At 49.7% G+C, this 25,636-nt stretch overlaps 1 protein-coding gene across 1 annotated transcript in view; it reads right to left on the bottom strand.

Moving 5' to 3' along the window:
• Nucleotides 1-18,177, bottom strand: part of PPP6R2 (protein phosphatase 6 regulatory subunit 2) — a gene marked incomplete at its 5' end in the record, with an annotated part of 40,306 nt that extends 22,129 nt beyond the window's left edge. The window contains 9 exon segments of the mRNA XM_079714711.1: nt 521-647; nt 745-878; nt 880-883; nt 1,768-1,881; nt 2,191-2,303; nt 4,009-4,074; nt 5,277-5,414; nt 10,523-10,709; nt 17,951-18,177. Of these exon segments, the coding sequence (XP_079570837.1) occupies nt 521-647; nt 745-878; nt 880-883; nt 1,768-1,881; nt 2,191-2,303; nt 4,009-4,074; nt 5,277-5,414; nt 10,523-10,709; nt 17,951-18,177 (1,110 nt within the window).
• Nucleotides 18,178-25,636: the final 7,459 nt, after the last annotated feature.

Below are 25,636 nucleotides of genomic sequence, written 5' to 3'. Positions count from 1 at the left end.
ACGAGGTGATCCCACACACGGAGCACAGTGCATCTACCTTTTCATTAGAATGTTCCAGAATCCCTGACTTCATGAATCCTCCTTTCTAGTGGGGAAGGCAGACCACAAGCAAACTGATAAATGTAAGAAACAGTATGGTAGACCACGGCGGGTGCCAAAGAGAGGCACCAGGAGAGGCGAAGGGGCTGTGCCTGGGGCACTGAGGTGGAGAGGGACTGGGTCTTCCTCACCATGACCACCGCTGCTCAGCTGAGCAAAGGGTCTCCCCTGGGACCCCCTGACCCCTTGGCTGGGTGCCCCCAACTCAAGAGGCACTCGGGCTCTCGGACCGCCCCCCGTCAGAAGGCAGGAGTTGCCTGGGGGGGTGGCGAACCATCCAACTCTCCAAAGAGAAGATGGACACTTGGCAGATGCGGTCTGAGTGCGCTTGTCATCCTGGGCGGCGAGTGGGGTCCTTGCCTTGCAAGCGACCCAGCCCACGAGGTCTCCAGAGCCCCCGACCTTTGCTCAGGGCACTTACCTTTGGCGGGCTGAGCAGAAGCTGGTGGAAGTCCTTCAGCCGAGGCTCGATGCCGCGCAGGACGCCGGAGCTGACGGCACACAGCCTGTCCAGTCCCTGAGAGCAGGAGTCCAGCAAGCCCTCCATCCTGTGGACCAGAGGCAGCTGGACACAGGGACACTGGTCCCATCACACCACACCCCCTACCGACGTGCCCACCTGTTGTCTCCAGGGAGGCTGCTGACCGTATGGGGGTGGGGGCCGTGCCCAGGTGATGGCCCTGACGGGCTGTGGGCGTCACACCCCCGAACCAGCTCTGTTCCCTCCTCCCACCTTGAAAACCTTCACTGTCGACCCCACTTCTCGGCTGAGAAACAGACAGGACTGGCCATAAAAGGATAAAAAAGGCCACATAAAAGGATAAAAAAGCAAAGAGAATGAACTGGATCGTCTATTTCTGCATTGTCATGCTGTCCCTGCATCGCAGGCGAGGCCCTCACCAGAGTCCCCACTTCCTGCGGGAAGGGCCCAGCCTTCCTGGGCTCATAAAGATGAATAAGCAATATTCTGGTTTCTAACTAGAGAAAACGATGGTAACATCATAATTCTGTTTTTAGGTAATAAACTAATAAACATGTATTGGGTACCAGAGTGAGAGAAAGAAACTGCTAATAATCTCACCATTGAGATTAAGTCAATTTCTTGTTATTTTCTGGTTGTTCTTTTTCTTTAAAAAAACAGCACAGGCTATCAGTGCTGGGGGCTACAGCGAAGCTCCTTCCAGAGCGAGGACACGAGGGAACTGCAGTCTCCTTGGGAATCAGACCACCAGCACGGCATGTGACAGGACAGAGCAGACAGAAGTGCACACGCAAACACACGTACATATACACACATATAAACACACATACATACATATACACATACACACACATATACACACACACATATACACACACACACGTGCTGGGGGTACTCATCGGGACAGTCCTTGGGGCCCACTGGTCATGCCGATTCTGCACACACGTCTACAAACACTTTGCAAACTGGCGACAGGGGGTGCCTTTGGGCTGAGGTGGGAATGTGATTGATGGCAAAGGTCAAAGGGGACTTTACAGCCATAAAGTTTATCTTTTCAACAAGGAGAGTCCATCCCCATGATCACCTGCATTGTTAGAAACATTAAAAGCACACACAGCACCCCAGGCCACGCCCCTGGGCCTCGCGTCACTGAAGTGGCAGCACCCTCCCTCCCGGGGGACACTCACCCCGCCCGCCGGGGCTCAAGCAAGGTCAGCAACACCTGGGTCCCGCTGACGAGGCAGAGCTCGGTCTGGGCTCCGTCAAACATGTTCCTCAGCAGCCGTTCCACGCAGTCCTGCCTGTCAGACACGCGCAAGGTCACCGCCTGGCAGGGGGATGCACAGACCCCACCCCCACCCCCGCCGAAGGAGCAGCGCCCTGAATCCCGGAGAGGCCCCGCTCGGGGCTCAGGCCACGCACCCAGGGTTTTTAGGACACGGCTGCCCCGGGGGCCCGCACTCTCTGAACCTGCCAGGAGACAGCTCCCGTGAGAAAGAGGCCCATCAAGTTAACTCTGGATCGGGGCGAGTTCCTCAGAAACGATCAGAGGAGGTGGCGGGGTCCCTGGCCCCCAGCCCAGGCCCCCCAGCGCCGCAGGCCACACTCACGACTCCAGCACCGTGAGGAGGGGGTCTGGCTCTGGAGCCTCCTGCAGCTGGCTGCCCTGCTCCCTGCCCAGCCTGACGATGTCGCAGAGCGTCTGAGAAGCGTTGGACTGCCTCTGCAAAGACGGGGGCGAAGAGCTGCCTTCAGGGCCAGCCTGCCGCACGGTCAGAGCAGCTCCTGTGGCGGGTCCGCTGAGGCGCTGGACTCGAAGTTGGTTCGTCTCAGGGACACCTGGCCTGCCTCTCACCGCAAGGCGCAGATCTGGCCACCGCCCAAGAGCTCCCACGGGGCCTCGACGGTTGAGCACGCCACGCAGACATCGCTCTATACCCTCTGACAGACACCGTGAGTGTGCCCGTGGTACTGACACAAGTGGCTATTAATACACACGGTGGGTCCTGTGAGCTCATGAAAACAGGACAGTTGCTACAGAGAAAATAAAGGACTCAACTTTTCTAGAGAAACATTAAGCCCATAAAAATTCAGAACCTCTGATTCGGTGCCTTTGCCAGCCATGTGGGCATGAGTCTGTGGAGCAGATGAACAGGGTCGGAGAGAAACTCAGCCGCCGGCTCGGCGCAGGGAGCACCTAACAAGCAGCCCTGACGTGCACGCCACGGGAAACCGAGCTGAAGGAAGTGCTTCATGACTGTTTTAGGCAAGACTGAAAGCAGCCAGGTTGCCTCCGCGGCCTCCCAGCTGCCTTGGGGACTGGGAAGGGGCCAGTCAGCTCACAGCGTTCACACTGGTGGAGGGGCATCTCCCTTCCCCGATCTGGAGCACAGACACCCTTGCCCGGCTGCCTGGCCAGGCCCATGGGCCAAAAGAGCCCCAAACAGCACAGCCAGGCAGCAGCAAAGGCTCAGACATGAGTCAGCACCACCGCTCTCCAAAGTGCTAAGGAGACCATGCATGTGCAGTTGCGTGCAGTTGTCACGTGTAGGAAAAGGCCTATCGGGATATACCCCACACTCTCAACTGTGATACCGCAAGGAGTGGGCAGGGGCTGAGAGGAGCCCCACTGCCACCCCACACGCTCCCTCCGGAGCTCACGCCCCTGTAGACCCCATCTCCTCGAGCACAGGCTAGAACCAGCACTCACAGGGGTGGCAGGCCAGCGAGGACTGTCACCTGTAGGTCAGGTGCCTGCCCCAGAGGACCAGCAGCAGGCTGCGAGCTGCCCTGCGGAGAGGCCCGGGGGGCATGGGCCAAGGGCAGCCTCAGCCAGCAGCCCTCAGGAAGCTGAGTCCTGGCGCTTCCCTGGTGGTCCAGTGGTTAAGACTCTGTGTTTCCAATGCAAGGGGTATGGGTAGGGGGCGTGGGTTCGATCCCTGGTCAGGGAACTAAGATCCCACATGCCACACAGCCAAGAAATAAAAATAAACAAACAAACAAATAAATAAATAAAATAAGGAACTGAGTCCTGCAGAGCCACAGGTGACCCTGGGGGCGGACCCTCCCCTCGTTGAGCCCTGAGGTGACCATAGTCTTGTGAGAGACCCTGGGCAGAGGACCTGTGACCCCTGGCCCATAAAAACTGAGATTAAAAAATACTTACTGTTATAAGCAACTAAGTTTTGGGGTCATCTGTTACTCAGCCATAGATAACTAATACAATTCTATTCAGATTGTTCTTTTATAATATGTACGTATTATATTTTAGAAAAAAAAAAGTCTACAAGTCAGTGCTTGATTAAAGGAAGAAGAGCATCTGAGGAAAGGAGTGACTTGCCCCCTCAGACAGCAGTGGAGAGCGTGCTCCGCCAGCCCTGAGCGAGGGGCTCCTGCTCAAAGGTGGAGTCCACGAGCCCCGTACTCACATCTTCATCCTGACTCGGATGGATCAACTCCACGAGTCTCTGGATGATCTTCTCTTCATTAAGCCACTGAAAGGGAAAATGAGGCCCGTAAGTGACTCCGCTCACACCTGACGAAATGGAAGGAAAGTCCTTCAGTGCACAGAAATCCACGCGCCAGGTTCTGGCACAGAGATACTTCACCCAACACGTGCGTCCACCCACACCCAGAAAGCACAAGCAGTGGCCGAATTCTGGAGTGGCCCGAAGACTGTAAAGGAGGGAATCCCCTTCCACATGCCCTAATGGCTCAGACTCTTAAACACACGCGAGCTCTGTTTTTAGGACGTCTCCGAAGCGGAGCCGGGAGCCACCCGCGCCGGTGGGGCTCTCCCAGCACACAGCCAGCTGCTCCCTGCAGCGCCCGGGCCTTTCCAGGTCAGTCCGGCTCCCCCACGCACTTCCTCACCCACAAGCGGGCTCAGTGCCGTAAGGGCCGGCTTCCCACTGACGCTCGACAACGGCTGGCGTTCTCGCTGCTCCCACTGTGCCACACCAGCCGCTACGATGAATTCTTAGTGGGAAGCTGCTCCACAATGGAGCGAGTTATGAATCTAAGAGTGACAACTGCCACCTAATTCCAGGAGCTGGAAAACTGTCAAGAAGGACCAATGGTTTACTTATTCTATTTTAAGCTGCATTACAAACAAAACCTGCCAAACAGCAGCAAACTGTGTGTCCAGCACTGATTTCCTGGGCTTCTCTGGGTTGAGCATCCTCCCCTTTTCTGGGAAAGCCCTCAGGGAGCTATGGGTAGCCCTCTCGCTGTGAAAACTGTCAGGACAGACACAGGCACACGCTCCAGGACAAACAACAGGCCAACTCTGGTCTTCGAAACTTCCCTGCATGGAATCCTCTTTGGCGACTGTTTCTTCTCGGGCACATACTCGGGCACAGGACCAGCGCCCAGTGGAGACCTAGCAGCCCCGGGGGTGGGGCACAAGTGAGGAAGCCCACTTCTGCTCTCTGCTAATGAATGGACTGAGGCAGGACAAGAGAAAAGGTGCAGACGCCAGACCCAGTCTCAAATACAAGCCTTGACGAGAACCCCTGAGGGGTTCTCTTCCGGAGGGGAAGGTCCTGCTGGGTGGAAAGCTGGGGTGCTGGGCACCCTGGTGCTGCTTCACCAGCTCCAGCCTCCTTATACCAGGCACTTACTCCACACTCGGAGAATGTGCAGAACCCGCGCAGACGGGGAGGGGCTCCAGGGAGGAGGGGGCCCACACACTCACATGCAGGACCTCCTGCCGGAGCCCAGCGGGCTCTACGCAGCTGACCAGGCGCAGCAGCAGGTCCATGAGGGCCGAGGTGCCAATGTGCTTCAACAGCAGGCTGATGAACTTGTCCTTCTTCCTCAAGAACACAATCACCTGCAACCAGACAGCCCCTGAGAGGTGAGCAGGGCAGACCCTGACCACCAGGAGAAGCTGCCCCCAAGAACTGCCATGGGAAAGATTCATTTTCAACAACAGTGAGCAGAAATAATGGAAAGACGTAGAAAGAGTTGTAAGAAAGCCCCCTCCGCCGCTCCCCAGCAATGACAGGCAGAGCCCTGAACACAAGCGAGTCCACGAGGCGGCGGGGGCCTGAGAGGACCCCGGGCTGGCAGAGTTTGCCACACACCGAGACTGGGCACCAGTGCAGCCCCAGCACCCGAGTGAGATGGCACAGCAACCACTCCACATGCACCAGCTCAAGTCTTCCCAGCAGAAATGACCAGTGTAGACAGAGCTGAGCCTGGGGTGGCCATCACTGACAGCTCCCGGACAGGGGACACAAACCCAGAAAGCTGACAGGCCCCACAGGTGGCTGAAGGGAAAGGACTGAGGTTTCAGAAAAGCAGAGGCAGAGGGGTGCGGCTGGCTGGTGACCAGAGCCGACAAGACACGACGCAGCTGGCTGGCTCAGTGTGCAGTCACAGGGTGTGGTGCCTGAGCGCAGAGAGATGGGAGAAGCCCAGGCAGAGGCCTTCTTGGCCACGTGTTGGCAAGCTCGGCTCAGTTGGCCACAGAGACGAGGTGCCTGCGAGTCCAGGCCACTGCACAGACCCAGGACTCTACTGGAGGCAACGGGGACACGGAAGAGGCAAGGGATCCCAACCATCCTCATGCCAGAATCCTCATGCCAGAAGTGAAGGGGAGGAGGGGAAGGAGGAAGAGAGAGAAGAGAGGCAATAGGGGTGGGGGGGCGGGGGCTGGGGTTCTTTGAAAAGCGTGATTAAACTCCTAGAGAGAAAGACTGAAAACAGCAGAGAAGGCTCCAGGGAACATCCCTACACACCCTACAGATATAAACACTATTACAAGAGGTTATCCCGAACAAGTTTATGCCAATTTCTGTAAATTTGGAAAGATGAAAAACTTCTTTGAAAAACTCACTTACGTAAACTGACAAGAAGAAAGAGAAAATCTGGAGTTCTAGAGCGTCAAAAGAAACAAAATCTCTAATTAAAAGCCTCCCCATACAGAAGACTCCAGGCTCTAAAGGCTTTACTAGTGAATTCTATCAAACATTCAAAGAAAAATAACCCCAATCTTATGCAGGACACTTCCAGGGAATATAAAATGAGAGAAGATGCCCCATATCATTGTATGAGGACATAAAACCTTGATTCCAAAAACTTGATGTGGGCACTTTAAGAAAAGGAAATTATATAAGGACCTATTGTATAGCACAGGGAACTCTACTCAATACTCTATAATGGGCTATAAGGGAAAAGAATCTAAAAAAGAGTGGATATGTGTATATGTATAATAGATTCACTTTGCTGTACACTTGAAACTAACACAACATTGTAAATCAATTATACCCCAATAAAAATTAAAAACAAAAAAGAAAAGGAAAGGAAATTATAAGCCAATCTCACTGATGGCCACAGATACAAAAATTCTTAAAAAGAAAGCAATATGAAAAAAAGCATAATATATCACAATCAAGTTGGGTATATTCCAGGAAATCAAGGTTGGTTTAACATTAGAAAACTAATAAGTGGAATTTACCTATTAACAGAATAGAAAAGAAAAATCATATGATGAACTCAATAGATATGGTAAAAACATTTCACACATTGCAACATTCATGTTATAAACTAATAAGACTAGGAATAGTCTTATAAAAAAATCTACAAAAACTCCACAACAAACAACATACTTAATTGTAAAACAGTGAAAGCTTTTCCTCAGAGGCAATAAATAAAACAGAGGCCCACTATCACCACTTCAATTCAACAGTGTATTAAAGGTTCCAGACGATGCAACAAGGCAAGAAAAAGAGACTAAAAGTGTAAGATTTATAAAGGACAAAATAAAATTGTCATTAATCACAGATGGTATGATCTTATACATAGATTTAAAAAAAGAATATAAGGAATTCCCTGGCAGTCCAGTGGTTACGACTCCATGCTTCCACTGCAGGGGGCATGGGTTTGATCCCTGGTGGGGAACTAAGATCCCGCATGCCGTGCAGTGTGGTCAAAAATAAAAATTAAAAAAAATGTAAAAAGAATATAAATTATTAGAACAGCAGCTTTATTAATAATTTCTAAAAACTGGAATCAGCCCAGATGTCCTTCAACATGTGAATGGTTTAACACACTGTGTTCCATCCACACCATGGAACACTATTCTGCAATAAAAGGGAATGTAGTACTGATACATACAACAACTTGGATGACTCTTCAGGGATGTATGCTAGAAAAAAAAGCCATAAGGCTGTATGTTATATGATTTAATTTAAATAAGTTTGAAAAAACAAAATTTCTGAAATGAAACAGATGAGTGGTTGCCAGAGGTTAGGGATGGGTGAAGGGATAGAGGCCAGAGGAAGGTGGGAGTAGTTATAAAAGGGCAACACAAAGGACCCTTATGGTTTAAGAACCGTTCAGTATCTTGGCTGATGGTGGAGACACGAACCTACACAAGTTATAAATTGTATTGAACTTAATACATATACACACACAAATGACTACAAGTGAAATGTCAATGTCCTGGTTGTGATCTTCTGCTAGTATTTTACAAAATGTCACCACTGAAGGAAACCAGGCAAAGTGTACAAAAGATAGTTTTATATTATTTCATAAAACTGCATGTGAATCTACAATTATCTCAATAAAATTTTTCAATAAAAAAGACACTGTTTAGAATAACGTGAAAATACCAAGTACCTAAGGATAAACATAACGAAAAATATGTAAGACCGCTACCCAAAGAACTTGGTTACTGAGAGAAATTAAAGAAGCCCTAACTACTCAGCTTTTTGCTACAGCACAAAAGCAGCCATAGATAATATGTAAACAAATGGGAGTAGCTGTGTTTCAGTAAAGTTTCTTTTACAAAATAGGGGCAGGCCGGTTTTGGCCTGTGGGCCATAATTAGCCAACCCCAATCTATAGGAAATGCAAGCCTAATCAAAATTTCAGCAGGTTTTTCTGGGGAACAGGGGAGAATGTGGAAACTGACAAACTCACTCTAAAATTTGTTCATCCTAAAATAATGCAAAAGGCAAAGAATAGTAAAAACAACCTTGAAGAAAAACAAAGTGAGAGGACTAATTCTATCGAACATCAAAACTTAAAAAGCTACAGTAGTTAAATAGTGCTGTGTTCATAATTACAAACAGGACAGTAGATCAGAAACATATACACACGTGATTGCTTGATTTATGACAAGAGGGACACTGTAAAGCAATTGAGAAAGAACGGCCTTATCAATACAGTGCTGGGTCAACTGGATTACCATATTAAAAGAAATACTTCAATCTTACACCATTTACAAGAATCAATTCCAGGTAGACTGTAGGTAGAAATATGAAAGGTAAAACAATAAAGCTTCTAAAAGATAACACAGAAGAGTAGTAAGAGAATTATCTTTATGATTTCGAAGTCGGCAGAAGTTTCTTAACAAAACAACAACAAAAAACCAAACAAATAAAAAGAGTTATGACTTGGACTATACGAAAATCAGGATCTCTGCTCATTAAAAGATACCATTAAGAGAGTAAAAAACAAAACCAAACCCAGCAAGCAGAGTGGGAAAAGATGTTTGCAACACAAAATCAACAAAGGGGGAATTCCCTGGCAGTCCAGTGGGTGGGACTCTTGGCTTTCGCTACTGAGGGCGTGGGTTCAATACCTGGTCAGGGAACTAAGATCCTGCAAGCTGCGTGGCACGCCGCACCCCCCCCCCCAAAAAAGAAATCAACAAAGGACTTGTATCCCCAAAATAGAGAGAATTCCTACAAATGAAAAAAGAAGAGACAGCCTGATAGAAAATGGGCAAGAGACTTCACACAAAAAATATCTAAATGGCCAATTAATATATGAAAAGGTTCTCATCCTCACTAGTCACCAGGGAGATGCAAACTAAAAGCACAATGCTGTTATATACACCATCAGCAGAGATAAGATAAACCAAGTGATAATATTAGTCAGGGCTGGAGAGGAAGTGGAAGAGCAGGAACTGCCATGCTCTGCTGCTGGGACTGCAAACTGGCTCAACCACTCTCACTTCAGTCATTCAAGCTGACCACACGTACATCCTAGTTACGACCATGTGGCGCAATGCCTGGAGAAAAGGAAGTCTTTATATTTTAGAGATACACACTGAAATATTGACAAAAGAAATGACATGCCATCTGGGGTTTGTTTTGAAATAGTGCCTGGGGGATGGCGAGCAGGGATAAAGGTGAAAGAAGACTGACAAGGCTGACTCCTGAAGCAGGTAACAGGCACAGGTGCCAGCAAACCTCATGCCCCTTCTGTGCCATCTACGGTGTGTGGTGCTGAAGCACGCACCTGCAAGGGCAGATGCAAGGCAGGAGCAACCGTGGAGCAAACATGGCCTCCAGGAGGCCCACGCTCCAGCTGAATGAAACGAGTTCACTCCCTGCTTTACAGAAACCTATTACTAGGCATTTCCTTTTTTTCTTTTTTCTTTTTTTGGCTGCACCGCGCGGCTTGTGGGATCTTAGTTCCCCAACCAGGGATCAAACCCATACCTCCTGCAGTGGAAGCACGAAATACTAACTGCTGGACGGCCAGGGAAGTCCTAGGCATTTCCTTTTATTTGCTTTGAAACAATAAGTGCCCTAGACATACAGGCACCCGCCACCCACACAGATGCAGCAGCAGACACCCTAATGTCCTGCCATGATGCAGGCATGTCCTGGATCTCACACCCATGACTGGTCAGTGACAGGAAGAGCTGGCCTAGTTTGGGGCCCTGCGCAGCTCCCAGGGGTGGCAGAGGTGCTGCTTATTTCAGAGCCGGCCAGAGGAAGTCTCTCTTGGGAAGCCACTTTCTTAATCAGATCCCAGCTCCCACAGCAGCGGCCCACACTGCTCCACGTGGGTCCCACAGAACAGTCAGAAGCCTGCCCCCCACAGCCTGATGCGCGGGTCACACAGCAGTGGCTGAGGGCAAGATGCAATGGCGTCAGCCACGCCTCCCTCCCACATCTCGCGGGCTTGGCGGATGAGTACCTGTTCAGTCCTTCTTGCAATGAGACTGCCAATGGTCTTGCTGAAAAAACTGGCGAGGAGAGGATTGAGAGGCGGCTCACGGTTCAAGAAGTCGTAAAGGAGGTTGAGCAAAGTCTCGTCCCCTCCCAGCCTGTCGCTGATCTGCGGCACGTCACACGTCAGCAGCTCACAGGCTGTGTTTGGGTACCTGAAGGGGCACAGTGCAAGCAACTGGAGGTGAATGAGACTTCCCCACCGCTCAGGAAGCTACCTGAATAATCCGCCTCTTAGGAAGCAGATCCACAGGCAAAAACCAAACATGGCTAGACCTTGGAACAGAATAAAAATGTGATTATTCTGTGACCAACTGGCATTTTTGACTACTAGAACCTCAATGTTTTCATCATACCTTTTTCTGGCTCCTCATACCCTAAACTCTGACATCCCACATTTTCTGACTCTATTCCCATTCTCTACGGAACCTTTCCTAGTCTTTTGGCTTCTCCTCTGCCCTCGTACTCACCTGCCATGTCTCTCACCTCCATCAGGTTCGTCCTCCCCTCTCCATGCCTTTCCTGACCCCACATGTCAACAAGCACAGATCCAGCTTGTTCCCAGACTGAAGAGATGCTTCATCAGCAGTTTACAATGCAGTACCAGTTCTGAAGTGTTATGCAGGCAAATTATTATTAAGAAATACCAATATATGTAAACGATGTACTATTCATTTGATAAAAATGATCAGACAGGGGCTTCCCTGGTGGCGCAGTGGTTAAGAATCCACCTGCCAATGAAGGGAACACGGGTTCGAGCCCTGGTCCGGGAAGATCCCACATGCCGCAGAGCAACTAAGCCCGTGCACCACAACTACTGAAGCCCGTGCACCACAACTACTGAAGCCCGCGCACCTAGAGCCCGTGCTCGGCAACAAGAGAAGCCACCGCAATGAGAAGCCCACGCACCGCAACAAAGAGTAGTCCCCGCTCGCCACAAATGAAAGAAAGCCCACGCGCAGCAACTAAGACCCAATGCAGCCAAAAATAATAAATAAATAAATGAATAAATTTATTTACTTTAAAAAAAAAAGATCAGACACAAAATAATCCTGATCCCATTACGTGTAATCCCATACCACTGTGCTCCCTGCCTGGCCCTCTGACAGACATGGGGTCACTGCTGTGGTCCTGGGACAGGCCTACCCAATGTCCTGCTGCATCCAGGACAGAGCCCACCACAGCAGTGCAGTGACAATGCCTGGTGCCACACTCAGCACATCTGGGAACACGGGTGAGGGTGCCCAGGGCCAGAGCAGGCAGGAACCTGGCGGGAGCATCCTGTGGGGCTGACTGCCCCGGAGCACACCTGGCACCAAGCTACATGGGACATGCTGTGCAGCCTCAGGCACCTTACCTAACATTTCTGTGTCTAGGCTGCTTTATCTGAACATGGAGGTCTGAGTGTCCGCCTTCCCCACGAGGCTGTATATAAAGCAGAGCAGCAGCGCCTGGCACACAGTAAGCCTGGGATCAAGGTCAGCCACTATGACCCTACGGCTCCTGGTAGCCACCCACACGGCCCCAGCAAGGGCCTAACCCCAGGTGGTCACTGTGGTCAGCTAGGGCCTGGGTTTGAGAGTCTAGAGGAAACAGCTGGTGGAGCGCGCGGCCAGCCCAGCGTGGAGGGGAGGGGACAGGATCTCAGCCTGGCTGTGGGGTGGGTGCTCCCCGTCACCCAGAGAAGAGGGCCTTCTGAAGCCAAGCGGGCAGCCGGGTATGAGGGAACGCCCGATCCACACAGAGGGGCCCAGACGAGGTGTGGCCAGCGCCCAGCTCATGGGGTCGTGACGAGGATGAGATGGGGCAGCTCCGTACCGTGGACGTGCCCCACGGTGACCAGCACAGCAGACAGTGCAGGGCCGCCAGGGGCAGAGGCCAGAGAGCCTGCCCAGAGTGCAGCACCCAAGGCCGGCACGAGGCCCCACAGGACACGGGCGGAGAGGTGCCCACCAGACTCCAAACAACAAGACAAGACTCGCCGAGCAACAAGGGAGAAGCACGCCCCAGAGAAAGGCACGGAAGCTTCTCCAGAGCACACGGAAAGGCTCCCATGCAGTCTCTGCGTGTGTGCACGCGCACACACACAGATTGTGCACGTGTGTGGCGAGCTGAGCCACAGGGTGCTGTTGTACTTATTAGACAAGGTTGCATCGAGGTGGAGGGGCTGAGATCTCTATCAGTAGTTTATAATTATTCTTCAGAAAAACAGGTACTGCTCTAATAATTTATATAATTTATGCAGGGAATAGCCATTCCAGTTAAACACGGCAGATGGAACATAGACGTCTGTGGCCATAATGCAAAGAAGGAAAGACGAGAGAGGTAGAAACTACGTGGAATGAACCTAGAGGGTGGGCGGCCAGGGAAGCAGGCCAGGCGCACGAGGCAGGTCTGTGTCTCAGGGTCCTGGGGGAGGAGGGTGGACAACCAGAGACACAGCTCATGAAACCGAGAAGGACGCTGTGGAGTCCTCCAGGGCACAAAAGCCTTTCTGTGTCCACTATTTCTTGTTCGTAGGAAACAGGCTTCATTCAGCCTCCCTGACATTCCACACGTTCCAAAGGGCAGGTTCAGACAGTTGCTAATCAGGGAAGGGAGGGGCAGTCAAGAACCAATGGAGCAGGTCCTGGTTCCTCCTCAAGGGATACACATAACAGTATCCTTGAGCTCTTCAGCAGAACTAAGGCCTCCATCCAGGAGGAGGACAGTAACTTGAGGCTGAGCCCAAGATTCCTGGAGCATTGCTCTGTTACCTGACTACCGACCAATGAGAAGAAAGCCACATACTCCGCAGCCCTCACCCCAAATTTTCCCTATAAAACTTCTCCCTTGAAGTCGGGGCGTTTGGGGTTTTTGAGCATGAACCACCCATTCTCCCTGCAGGGCCCTGCAATAAAAAACCTTTCTCTGCTCCAAACTCTGACATTTCAGTTTGTTTGGCCTCACTGTGCTTTGGGCACACACACTTGCATTCTGTAACACTCAGAGAGGCCTGGATGGAGACAGCGTCCACAGGCAGGTGGAGGGTCAGTGCAGTGAGACTCCCAGCCCCTCCTCCTTGTTCTGTTTGCTTATAGTTTTATACTTATTTACTACTAATTTCTCCCAAACTCTTTGACTATAAAACTCTCCTGGATTATTAGTGCTGCTTCTGAGATTCCCCTATCTTAACCCAGGGGATAAAGTTACATTACTGGGAAATTCCAGAGCAACAGGATTAGAAAAGGCCCTAAAATGCCCCTAAGGAAAGCTGCAGACCTGTGGCATCAGACTTGTCAGCAGCAGGGCTGGAACTAGGAACTAGAAGATGTGAATGAAAAATGCTGCCCTGCCAGTAAACAAAGGGTGCTGCAGCCATCTAGCCACTAGAGCCTCCTGGCCGCCCTGCCCCGTGAGCCCTGAGAGAACTCGGGAGAGAGAAAAGCGGCTCAGCCACAGCAGCCACCCTCAAGGATGGGAAAAGCACAGGATCCTGGCCCTAGACAGCTGAGGTGCAGATCAAAGGAATGATTTCAATGAGCCCAGACTCCTCTTTTTTTTTTTTTTTTTTTTTTGGCTGTGTTGGGTCTTCATTGCTGCACGCGGGCTTTCTCTAGTTGCGGCGAGCGGGGCTACTCTTTGTTGCGGTGCACGGGCTTCTCATTGCGGTGGCTTCTCTTGTTGCGGAGCAAGGGCTCTAGGCGTGCAGGCTTCAGTAGTTGTGACTCACGGGCCCTAGAGCGTAGGCTCAGTAGTTGTGGCACATGGGCTTAGTTGCTCTGCGGCATGTGGGATCTTCTCGGACCAGGGCTCGAACCAGTGTCCCCTACATTGGCAGGCGGATTCTTAACCACTGCACCACCAACCAGGGAAGTCCCAAGCCCAGACTCTTGCATCTTTCCATACACAGAAAAGTGCTAAATTCCTTAACTTAAGATGTCTGGTTTTCTTTAATGAACAGTAAGCTTTTGAAGTCCCGACTACCTGGTCTTTGTTGCAAAAATTCCTGTATACCCTGGCCCCTCCCTCACTCTTTAGAGCTGTCCCTCAGAGCGATCTGAGAGTCCTGGCTCCAGGGCTTGAAGTCCTTAGAAATTCCGCCAAATAAAACATAATTCTCAGCTTTTAGGCTGTACGTTTTTTTTTTCCAGTTGACGAAGACACCTATAGAGTCTTCAAAATTTCAGGAGACGCATGTCCAGTCTGGACTGGAAACCAGAGGGAGCTTAGAGCCAGCAGGAAGGAGAATGATGCACTCAGGCTGCGCCCCAACCTTGCCACCCACGTAGACCTCCTCAGGAAGCTGCCAGGGAATAGGATTTGCCAGGGGAAGGAGACAAAAAAGAGGAAGACGAAATCCTGGAGCACGGAAGGTGGACTCAGGAATTATCAGAGCGAGTCCAGGAACCATAAAGGCGGGGATTCATTCCCTCTCCCCACTTCACGCCTCCCTCTGGGCCCTGCCCTGCTGCTCCCCAGGGGCTCAGCTGGGCAACTGGGCTCAGCCGTCCTCTCTGCTCTGCCCCTTAGTGCGGCAGGCAGGGTTATTTGGTGGGGGTGGGGGTCTTCCTGGGGTCCTTCCCTGACCCAGCCCTGCTTCCCCTGGGCGAGCAGTTCTAACTCTGATTTGGACAGAGGAAGCCCTCCATTCAGAGCTAAGACAACATCCCCCCACCACCACCGCATGAGGAACAGAAGTGGTAACTTGGCGTCCATCTGCTGGCTTTTCTGTCTGATTTCTCAAATGGTTCAGCTCTGCAAAGTGCACAGGAATCTCAAGAAAAAGGCCAAGAGCATCCGCAGGGTTCTCAGGCTGGACCAGGTGGCCAGCTCCTGGCCCAGGGCTGCTCCACAGAGGTCTCACCTGCATGGAGCAGCCTCTGGCTTTAGCGGAACAGCTAACCACTCAGGGCCGCTCCTCTGGACCCGTGTGGCTCGGGCACACTCCCTGCTCTCGGGAAGGGTCTCTCCGTAACCAGCCTGCAGCCACAAGGGTGAAGCCACACCAGCTGGGCTGCAGAGGCACAAAGGCGGCTGGAGGAGGAGCTGCCGCCCTGCCCAGGCGGCCTGGGGTGGCCATCTAGAGGCCGAGCAGCACAGGCACTGGCTCTCCGCCGTGTCACCTGCTGCTGCCGCACGCTCCAAGGGCCGAGCTGAGCAGCTCGACAGAGACCTACGGTTCAAAGCCTGAAACAGGGCCTATCTGTATCTTCGGCATCTTTAAAAAATGATCTTGACCCCACTTCTTCCTTCAGCTACTACCTCATCCATCTACCCAGCCTATTCCTCTTCTCAAAAAGGATGTTTTGATTTAATTTTAATGAAAAGCAAATAAATTTTTAATAAAAGCAAGTTAATTTTAAAATTACTTTTTAAATTAAAAGCTTTTTACTTTTTTTAACAGGTGATATGGGGACTTCCCTGGTGGCCCAGTGGTTAAGACTCCACGCTCCCAATGCAGGGGGGCCTGGGTTCAATCCCTGGTCAGGGAACTAGATCCTGTGTGCCACAACTAAGACTCAGAGCAGCCAAGTAAATAAATAAATATTTTTAAAAACCAAAAACCAAAAACAGGTGATACGCACGAATGCTTTTAAGACTCTGTATGACAGGGCTCATGAGGAAGAGCAGACCCCTCCTTTCCCACTCCCACATCCCACTCCTGAGACAGTCACCACAGTCTCCTGGCATTTTTTGTATTACTGACGTCCATGTTTCCAAATAAAATACAAGTACACTTCTTCATCTAGCAATTTGAGGTATTACAAATTGACCTCCTAGGGTGGAAGACGAAGATGTAGCTCTCACATCTCACGTCACCCTGCCCTGCCACCCCACTGCCCTTTCCCCCTCTCCATAAAATTATAGCACAATTTTTAGTTAAATCCATGTCCAGTGTTGCCCTCTGCATGAACATGCAACCACTGTTCTATTTGCTTACTTACACGCATCCTTCCCTCAGAGTTAAAGGTTTTCTCACTGCCCTGTTTGCTTTGTTTGTACCCACCCACTGCTAACCTCTCCCAAACTCTGTCCTGGCTCACTGATGCCACGCTGGGACCCCTCCACCCAGAACCACAACATGCTGCCCCAGCCCTTCTCCCCGTCACACTGTCGCCAACACCCTCCAGACAGGGAGACCCTCGACGGGTCAGCAACAGGACACATTTGGGGGTGAGAGAGTGAAAGGAATGGGGCCCACTAACGGCGATGCTGAGGTAAGAGGCGCTGACCAGGCACATCTCAGGGACGATGGCCTCCGATCTATCACAGTTGATCACCATGGCCCCAAGCCCCTGGCTCCTCCACAAGCAAGCCCCCGCCTCCTTCCAGAGCTCTCCTCTTCCAGCGCCGGCTGACTCCCTGTCAGAGGGGCACGAGAGACTACCACGACCGCAGCACTACTCCCCATCACCCCATCCTTCTTTATTTGCCTCCTAAGTCATCAAAGACTTTCTGTAAAAAGTAAGGGCCAGAGAGTCAATATTTTAGAACGTCTATGTTGTCATGGCCAATGGGTCACGGATGTGTCCAACAAGACTTTACAATGAAAATGACGGACAAGGAAATGTGAATTTTGTCATTTTCATGTGATATTATTATTTTTCTATTTTTTCCAACCATTTAAAAATGTAAAAACCATTCTCAGCTTGCAGGCCTCACAAAAACAGAATCTGACCTCAGGCCGTAGTTTCCCAACTAAGACTTTACCACCACACGCCGACTCCCTGTGGGACACGTGAGCAGCTGAGGGCACCCTGTCTGCCCTGAATCCCTCTGCATCACTAGCCCCAGCTCCCCCGCTTCCCAGAGCCTGCTCGGGCCCAGAGAGGCACCCTCAGAGCCAGAGGCCGGCTCTGATGTCCTTCCTGTCACCTGAGGCCCCACCCATTCACACTCTGTCCTCACTCCAACCCTTGTCCTAAGTCCTTGCCCTGTCCCTTTTGTTGTCCCCTAACATCCCAGCCGACTGTTGAATGGAACATTTTAGGAAAAACTCTGAGAATGGTCAGGATCACTAATGACACAAAATATGTCCTCCAGGCCCAAGACCCCATGGTCGAGCAGTCAGATGCCGCTTGTCTCTGGGGACTGGCTGTTTCACCAGTCAGGCCAAGGCTGCACCCATCGGCCTGTCAGGGCTCAGCCTTTCTTCAGCACATATTCACCCAAAACGCTCCAACACAGCGCAGCTTGCTATAACCCAGAGTGAGGAATCACACACAGGAGATCCCCAAACCTTCAACATCACAGAAGCAAAGCCCACCGGAGGGGCCTTCTCACGTGTCAGGCGGGGCAAACGTGTACGGTCAGCCACTCCGTCAGAAAGCCTGGCTCTGACCGTCCTCAAGCCCCGCCCGCTGCCACCCTGCGCGCTGCCCAGCTCCAGGCCGCTCAGCCCCACGGTACATACTTGAAGCGGACCTTCTCTTCCACGTCCAGGGCCGGGTCCTGTGTGACGAGGCTCACCAGCTCCTCCATGCTCTGCTGCCTGCACAGGAAGTCCAGCAGCTTCCGGTTCTGGGCCTTGCACTCCTGCAAGATGTCATCTTCATCCATTAACTCTCGCAGCGTCACGTCCTCCTTATCCAGCAGCTTGTCGACGTGGGACGTGGTGTTCAAGTCAAACTTCCAGAACATGGTGACGCCCACAGAGCTGCGAGCAGACAAGAGGGTCACTGCCACCAGGTGCGAACCCGCCTCAGCAACCCCCGCACCCAGGTCCCGAAGTCCACCCACAACGGGGCCTGGGCTGCAGGGGGCACTCCCCCATGTATGGCAGGACAGCTCAGCCTCCTGCCCTCCCGGGGGGGCCCCCGGGGCTCCCACCACCAGCCCCTGGGCTCCGAGGCCAACACGTGCCAGCCTCCCACACGTCCGACGGGGGACGCCCCTCCACCCAAACAGCGAGACTCACAACCCTCCTCCCCAGGGTCCAGCCCCTCCTCAGCGAGCACTGGACATCTCTCCCCAGACGTCTCTGTATCGTATATATTTTAAAGTCTCTGTATATTATGTTTTGACATCTTTAAAAAACTTTCTGATTGAGAAGACACTGCCCCTCCTGGGCGGCCAACTCCTAGAGATGGCAAAGGGCTCCCAGGAGCACTCCTGTGACCTGCAGGCTGACCCCCCCAGGCCCTCCTCCTCTGTGGGCCCACACACACCCAGGGGACTACGTTCCACTGCCGTCATTATCCCAGGGCCAGGGGCCAGGCAACCAGGAGCCACCCATGTAGCTGAGAGCCCGCCGAAATCATCCAAGCAAGCTGACCCGAACCTGTTCACCCTGTCCAGCCTTGCCTTCCGCGTGGAAACCCCAATAAAAGCTGCAGCCTCGGCTCCGCCCTGGCTCCTCCCCCTTCTGCCTCCGGCCCCCCTTGGGCTTCCTGCATGTGGCCCGCGTGAGGTCGGTACCTCCGGCCTCCAGGACCCAGGAGTGTAACGAGCTCTGCTTCCCTGTCCCTCCGACGCCTCCCCTCATGGCCGTACCCGCCTGGCCATCCCTTCCTTACAGGACACAGAACAGCTCCCAGCACAAACCTCAGCAGGCCACGCTCAGGACAGCTCCCTCTGCTCGACCCTCTGCCCCTCTGCCATCCCCACCTACTCGGCCCCTTGTTTCCTTGCGTCACCTTGCTGAGTAAGCCAGGGCTGTCCCTGAGGCCCCCACCTCCCTCACGTGCACACACCGAGTCCTAGGTCCTGTCACGCCACCTAAGGACTCTCGATCCACCCACCCCTTCCCCTGCACCCCACATCACCCTCTGCGGGCTCCTGCTGTCTTTGCCTGGACTCTACAAGGTCTGCAGCACTCAGTGAGTCTCATATGTCAGTCTGTGGGCCTAGGTTGGTTTGCAATAAAGTTTTCGCTGTTGGATACAAAATAAAAAACATGAAGCCTGCATCTTCAACAAAGTTACACCTGTATCTTGAGATCACCTTTTCAGTGTTACACAGATCGCTACGTGCAAAACCATGCTGACAGTAGACGGGACTTACCTAATCGCTTTACTTAAAAGAGAAAAGGACTTCCCACGTGACGTGAGCCCCAGTGTGTCTGTGCATGACGCCCAGCTGCCCAGGAGTCCCGGACACAGGCCCCTCAGCTGTACAGCCACACCCTCCACAGCCTCTTGTCTTTGCTGCGTCAAACTCACTTTCCCCAAACACAGACACACGTCTTCACGTCCCTCTCACGGTGGTTTAAAGCCTGTGCTGACCCCAAATGCCCACCGCTCACCAGGCCGCCTCTCCCAACGTGCCTCCAGGTCCTCTGGGCACTTCCCGCTGCCTCCCCGACCCCAAGGATGCCGTGTCTCTCTTCCCACACACACCGCACTCTCTGCCTTTGCCCTTCTGCACACACTCCTGTGCTCAGTCCCTTCACTGACAAAATCCCACCTGCCTCGCCAGACTCAGAGGTGGGGCCTCTTGGACTTGCAGCACAAGGGACTCCACACACTGACCTGCACTCAGTTTCCATCTAGGTCCTAATATCTTCCTTATTTCTCTCGTGAGGAGTGCAGATGGGTATTTGTCAGTGTTAGTTACAGACTCTGGGGGACCAGAAATAATGATTACTAGATGTACCTTCAGGAAAAGATGGATGTCCCCACACGCACATCAGGTGCCCTCTCTCCTAAGGCCCTACAGAATGACTCATGTGCTTGGATAACATACAATCCAGGGAAAGAGGGGAACCAGAGGGAGGACCCCCACCTAGGCAAGGCTTTGTTTCCAAACAAGAACTTGCCAGACATGGCAGCTAGAGGTGGCTTCTACGCGTCCTGTTTTCAGCGAGGGTGGGTGAGTGTCTTGAAGTGAATATAGGGTATCTTGAAGTCTGCCTTGTCTGACACTATTACAGCATACCATTCTTGTGGTTTATATTTGCTATATCCTTTAACATCCTTTTACTGTCAACCTATTTGTATTTTTATATATATATATATATATTTTTTTTTTTTTTTTTTTTTTGCGGTACGCGGGCCTCTCACTGTTCTGGCCTCTCCCGTTGCGGAGCACAGGCTCCAGACGCGCAGGCTCAGCGGCCATGGCTCACAGGTCCAGCCACTCGGCGGCATGTGGGATCTTCCCAGACCGGGGCATGAACCCGTGGTCCCCTGCATCGGCAGGCGGACTCTCAACCACTGCGCCACCTGGGAAGCCCCCTGTATTTTTATATTTAAAGTGGTGTGATGAATTGGGAGATTCGGATTGACATGTATACACTGATGCGTATAATGTGGATGACTAATAAGAACCTGCTGTATAAAAAAAATAAATAAAATTCAATTTAAAAAAAAGTATGATCCTCAAAAGAGTCATATAATTCTAAAAAAGACTTGAGACAATATTTTATAAACTATTTAATTTTACTCATATGCTTTGTTAATTCATTGAAAAGTACATATTTAGCACCTATTATAAGCCAGAACTGCATTATATATAGGGGTTATAACAGTGAGCAAAACAAATACAGTCTATGACTTCACGGAAAGTTCAGCCTACTAGGGGAGTTTTGTAATGATTATATAATCATGCAAATATATAATCAGTTATACAATATTTAAAATTTTAGGTACAACAGGTATAGAGAGCTATGTAAATATATGATACAGGGGCAGAACTCAATGACTAACTGGATGTGGGAGAAAAAAGGTCAAGGATTAATCTTGGTTCTCGACTGTATACATAGCTGGAGACGTTCACAGATACAGGAATCTTAAAAGATCATTACATTGCACAATTTCACAAGGCATGTTTCACATGTTTGCAGTGAAAATCATTAACTTCTTTGGCTTTGTACACAAGCTTGATATTCATCTGAAAGATCTAAGAAAATCTGGCATGTAGGCAATTGGATGTATGCATGGTAAACTCAGGCAAACAGTTTGAGGTGGAGAAATAAATGAAGCCACAGAGAATAAATGAAGCCATGAGATTGTAGAGAAAAGATATAGCATGAGGGCTTCCCTGGAGGCGCAGTGGTTGAGAGCTCGTCTGCCGATGCAGGGGACACAGGTTCGTGCCCCGGTCTGGGAGGATCCCACGTGCCACGGAGCGGCTGGGCCCATGAGCCATGGCCACTGAGCCTGTGTGTCCGGAGCCTGTGCTCCGCAACGGGAGAGGCCACAACAGTGAGAGGCCCGCGTACCGCAAAAAAAAAAAAAAAAGAAAAAGATATAGGATGAAAAGAAAATAGCATCTGTGAAGCTAAAATATTTTAAGGCCTAATAGTGGTCCTGAGCAAAGAATACAGACTAAGAATAGCCAGATAAATAGAATGAAAATCAAGACAGTATGCTAATTAGCTTAATGGTGGTAATTATTTCATGATGTATACATATATCAAAGCATCACGTTGTACACCTTAAATATGTACAATTTTTATTTGTCAATGATACTTCTATAAAGTTCTTAATTAAAAAAATAAAAATAAAAAAATAAAGTGTTTCTTTTTAAACAGCAAAGACTGATTGATAAGGTCTTGCTTTGTTATTCCATCTGTTATTCTCTGTCTTTTAATTAAAATATTTAGGTCATTTACATGTAATATGGTTGGGTTTGAGTAATTTGAAAAAAATACAACACACTTGCATGACACTCTCAATAAATGAGGAATAGAAGGGAACTTCCTGAACCTGATAAAGGGCATCTACTAAAAAACCTACAGCTATCAGCACACTTAATGGTGAAAAGACTGAATGCTTTCCTCCTAAGATTGGAACAACAAACTCTAACCACTTATATACAAGATTGCAGCGAAGGTCCTAGGTAGTACTATAAAACAAGAAAAAGAAATAAAACACATACAGATTGAAAAAGGATAAGTAAAATTGTCTTTACTAACAAATAATATGATTGTGTAAGCAGAAATGCCTAAGAAATCTATAAGGAAAAGAGCTACAAGAATTAATGAGAGTGAACAGCTAGCTTACCAGTTACAAGGTCAATATCCAAAAAGTAATTGTATCACTATATACTAGCAATAAAAATTGGTAAATAAAAAATATTTAACTTCTGCTAACAACATTCAAAAACGTGAAATACTTCAGGATAATTTAATAAAATATGTGCAAGATCTGCACACTGAGGGACTTTCCTGGTGGCGCACTGGTTAAGAATCCACCTGCCAATGCAGGGGACATGAGTTCAATACGTGGCCTGGGAAGATCCCACATGCCGTGGAGCAACTAAGCCTGTGTGCCACAACTACTGAGCCTGTGCTCTAGAGCCCGCAAGCCACAACTACTCAGCCTGCGTGCCACAACTACTGAAGCCCGCACACCTCTAGAGCCCGTGCTACGCAACAAGAGAAGCCACCACAGTGAGAAGCCCCCACGCAGCAACAAAGAGTGGCCCTCACTCACCACAACTAGAAAAAGCCCAAGCACAGAAACAAAGACCCAACACAGCCAAAAATAAATAAATAAATTTATTTTTAAAAAAAGATCTGCACACTGAAAACTACGAAACGCTGCTGAGAGAAATTAAAGAAGACTTAAATAAATGGAGGGATATACTATGTTCATGGATGAGAAAATGCAACATTGTTAAGATGTCAGTTTTCCTTAAACTGGTCTACTGAGTCAGTGCAACCCCAAATAATACCTAGCAGATTTTTAAAAACAGAAATTGATAACTTGATACTAAAATGTATATGGAAAAAGACCTAGAATAGCCAAAGCAATTTTGAAAAGGAAGAACAAACTTGGAGTACTAACACCACCTATTTCAAGACTTACTGTAAGGTGAGATTAATCAAGACAGTGTGGTTCTAGTGGTTCAACAGAACAAAGTAGAAAAGTCCAGAAACAGATGAACACACATATGGTCAAGTGAATTTCAATAAATGTACTAAAGCAATTTGATGGGGAAAGTATAATCCTTTTCAACAAATGATTCTGAAAAACTGAATATCTATATGTAAAATGACCTCAACCCTTACCTCACATCATACACGGATCACAGGCTTAACCATAAAAGCTGACACTAAAATTTTTAGAAGAAAACTTAAGAAAAAAATATTTGGGGGGACTTCCCTGGCAGTCCAGGGGTAAAGAACCCATCTTCCAATGCAGGGGACACAGGTTTGATCCCTGGTCAGGGAACTAAGATCCCACATGCCACGGAGCAACTAAGCCCACGCGCCACAACTACTGGGTTCGCGCACCTCAATGAAAGATCCCGGGCTTCCCTGGTGGCGCAGTGGTTGAGAATCTGCTTGCCAATACAGGGGACACGGGTTCGAGCCCTGGTCTGGGAAGATCCCACGTGCTGCAGAGCAGCTAGGCCCGTGAGCCACAATTACTGAGCCTGCGCGTCTGCAGCCTGTGCTCCGCAACAAGAGAAGCAGTGATAGTGAGAGGCCCACGCACCGCGATGAAGAGTGGCCCCCGCTTGCCACAACTAGAGAAAGCCCTTGCACAGAAACGAAGACCCAACACATAAATAAATAAATAAATAAATAAAAATGGAAAGATCCCGCATGCCTCAACGAAGATCCCACGTGCCACAACTAAGACCCAACATAGCCATAAAAAAAAAGATAAATTAATTAATTTAATTAAAAATAAGATTTGTGAACTTGCGGTAGATAAGATACAAGAAAAGACAAATTAAAGAAAAAAAACTTATAAACAGCCAGTCCTGGTGTCTGAGGGATTCTCTGGGCCCAGCAAAGGGACCAAGCTTCCAGAGCCTGAAGACAAGGGTTAACACCCCAAAATATGGACTCATTTTCCACTCTACCTTCATTGGCCGCATCTCCTAATACCTGGCAAGCAAATGCAGTATTGCCTCACAAACTGATTGCTTCTCTGAGGTACCCACCAGTGTATTTGGGGAGAAGAAGCTTCGAGAACAAGTTGAGGAGTGGCTGTCCTTAATGAGACTGGAGAGATTCCACGAAACAATCTGCATATCATGAAGGAGGCGTTCAGGCAGAGGAAGCAGCTGCCAAGATTACTAAGGAAGCTGGAGAAACAGGAGAAGAAATGCTTGAAGAAGGAAAACAAACAGTTGGCTGCGATTGCCCTGGCATCTTCAGAGAACAGCAGTAAGACCCCAGAGGAATGTGAAGAGACAAGTGAAAGACCCAAAAGGAAGCAAAAGCAAAAGCCCCAGGAGGCTCCTCAGGAGAATGGAATGGAAGACCCATCTGTCTCCTTCTCCAAACCCAAGAAAAAGAAATCCTCTTCCACAGAAGAGCTGGTTAGTAGTGATCTTAAAGAGACAGCTAGCAGTGGAAGTCCTCCCAAAAGGAAGAAATCTTTCCCCAAAGAGGAACCATAAGTGACCCTGAAGAGCCAGGAAACAAGACTGTCCCCAAGAAAAAGAGGGCCTGAAGAGGCTGCTGCCAGCAAGAGCAGCGGCTCCAAGAAAACGAAAAAGCTCCGAAAGCTATCCCAGGAAAATTAGAAGGGACATTTCCCTAGTGGGGCATAACGTGCAGAGATATTTCCCAATCCACCCCCTATAGCCCAATAAAAATTTTTAAAAAACTGATAAATAGGATTTCATCAAAATTGAAAACTTCAATTTTGAATGGTACCATTAAGAAAATAAACAGATAAGTCACAGACCAGGAGAAAAGTATTTGCTGTCTATATCTGACAAAGCATTTTTTGTTTGTTTGTTTTGTTTTTTGTTGTTGTTGTTGTTGTTCTTTTGTGGTATGTGGGCCTCTCACTGTTGTGGCCTCTCCCGTTGAGGAGCACAGGCTCCAGACATGCAGGCTCAACGGCCATGGCTCACGGGCCCAGCCACTCCGCAGCATGTGGGATCTTCCCGGACCGGGGCATGAACCCGTGTCCCCTGCATCGGCAGGCAGACTCCCAACCACTGAGCCACCAGGGAAGCCCTGACAAAGCATTCTTATCAAGAACGTGTAATGAACTTTTACAAAGCAATAATAAAAAAAAATACTCAACTAAACAAAATGGACAAAAAATTTGGACAGACACTTTGTAAAAGAAGATATACAAATAGCCAATAAGCACATGAAAAGATGACCAACACTGCTATCGAGGAAATGCAAATCAAAACCACAATAAGGTACCACTAGAAGGGCTAAAATTAAAAAGCTATCAGT

Source organism: Hyperoodon ampullatus (genome assembly GCF_949752795.1).
Source record: "Hyperoodon ampullatus genome assembly, chromosome: 11".
In the NCBI taxonomy this organism is placed as follows: domain Eukaryota; kingdom Metazoa; phylum Chordata; class Mammalia; order Artiodactyla; family Ziphiidae; genus Hyperoodon; species Hyperoodon ampullatus.
This window is presented reverse-complemented; position numbering and strand designations above follow the sequence as displayed.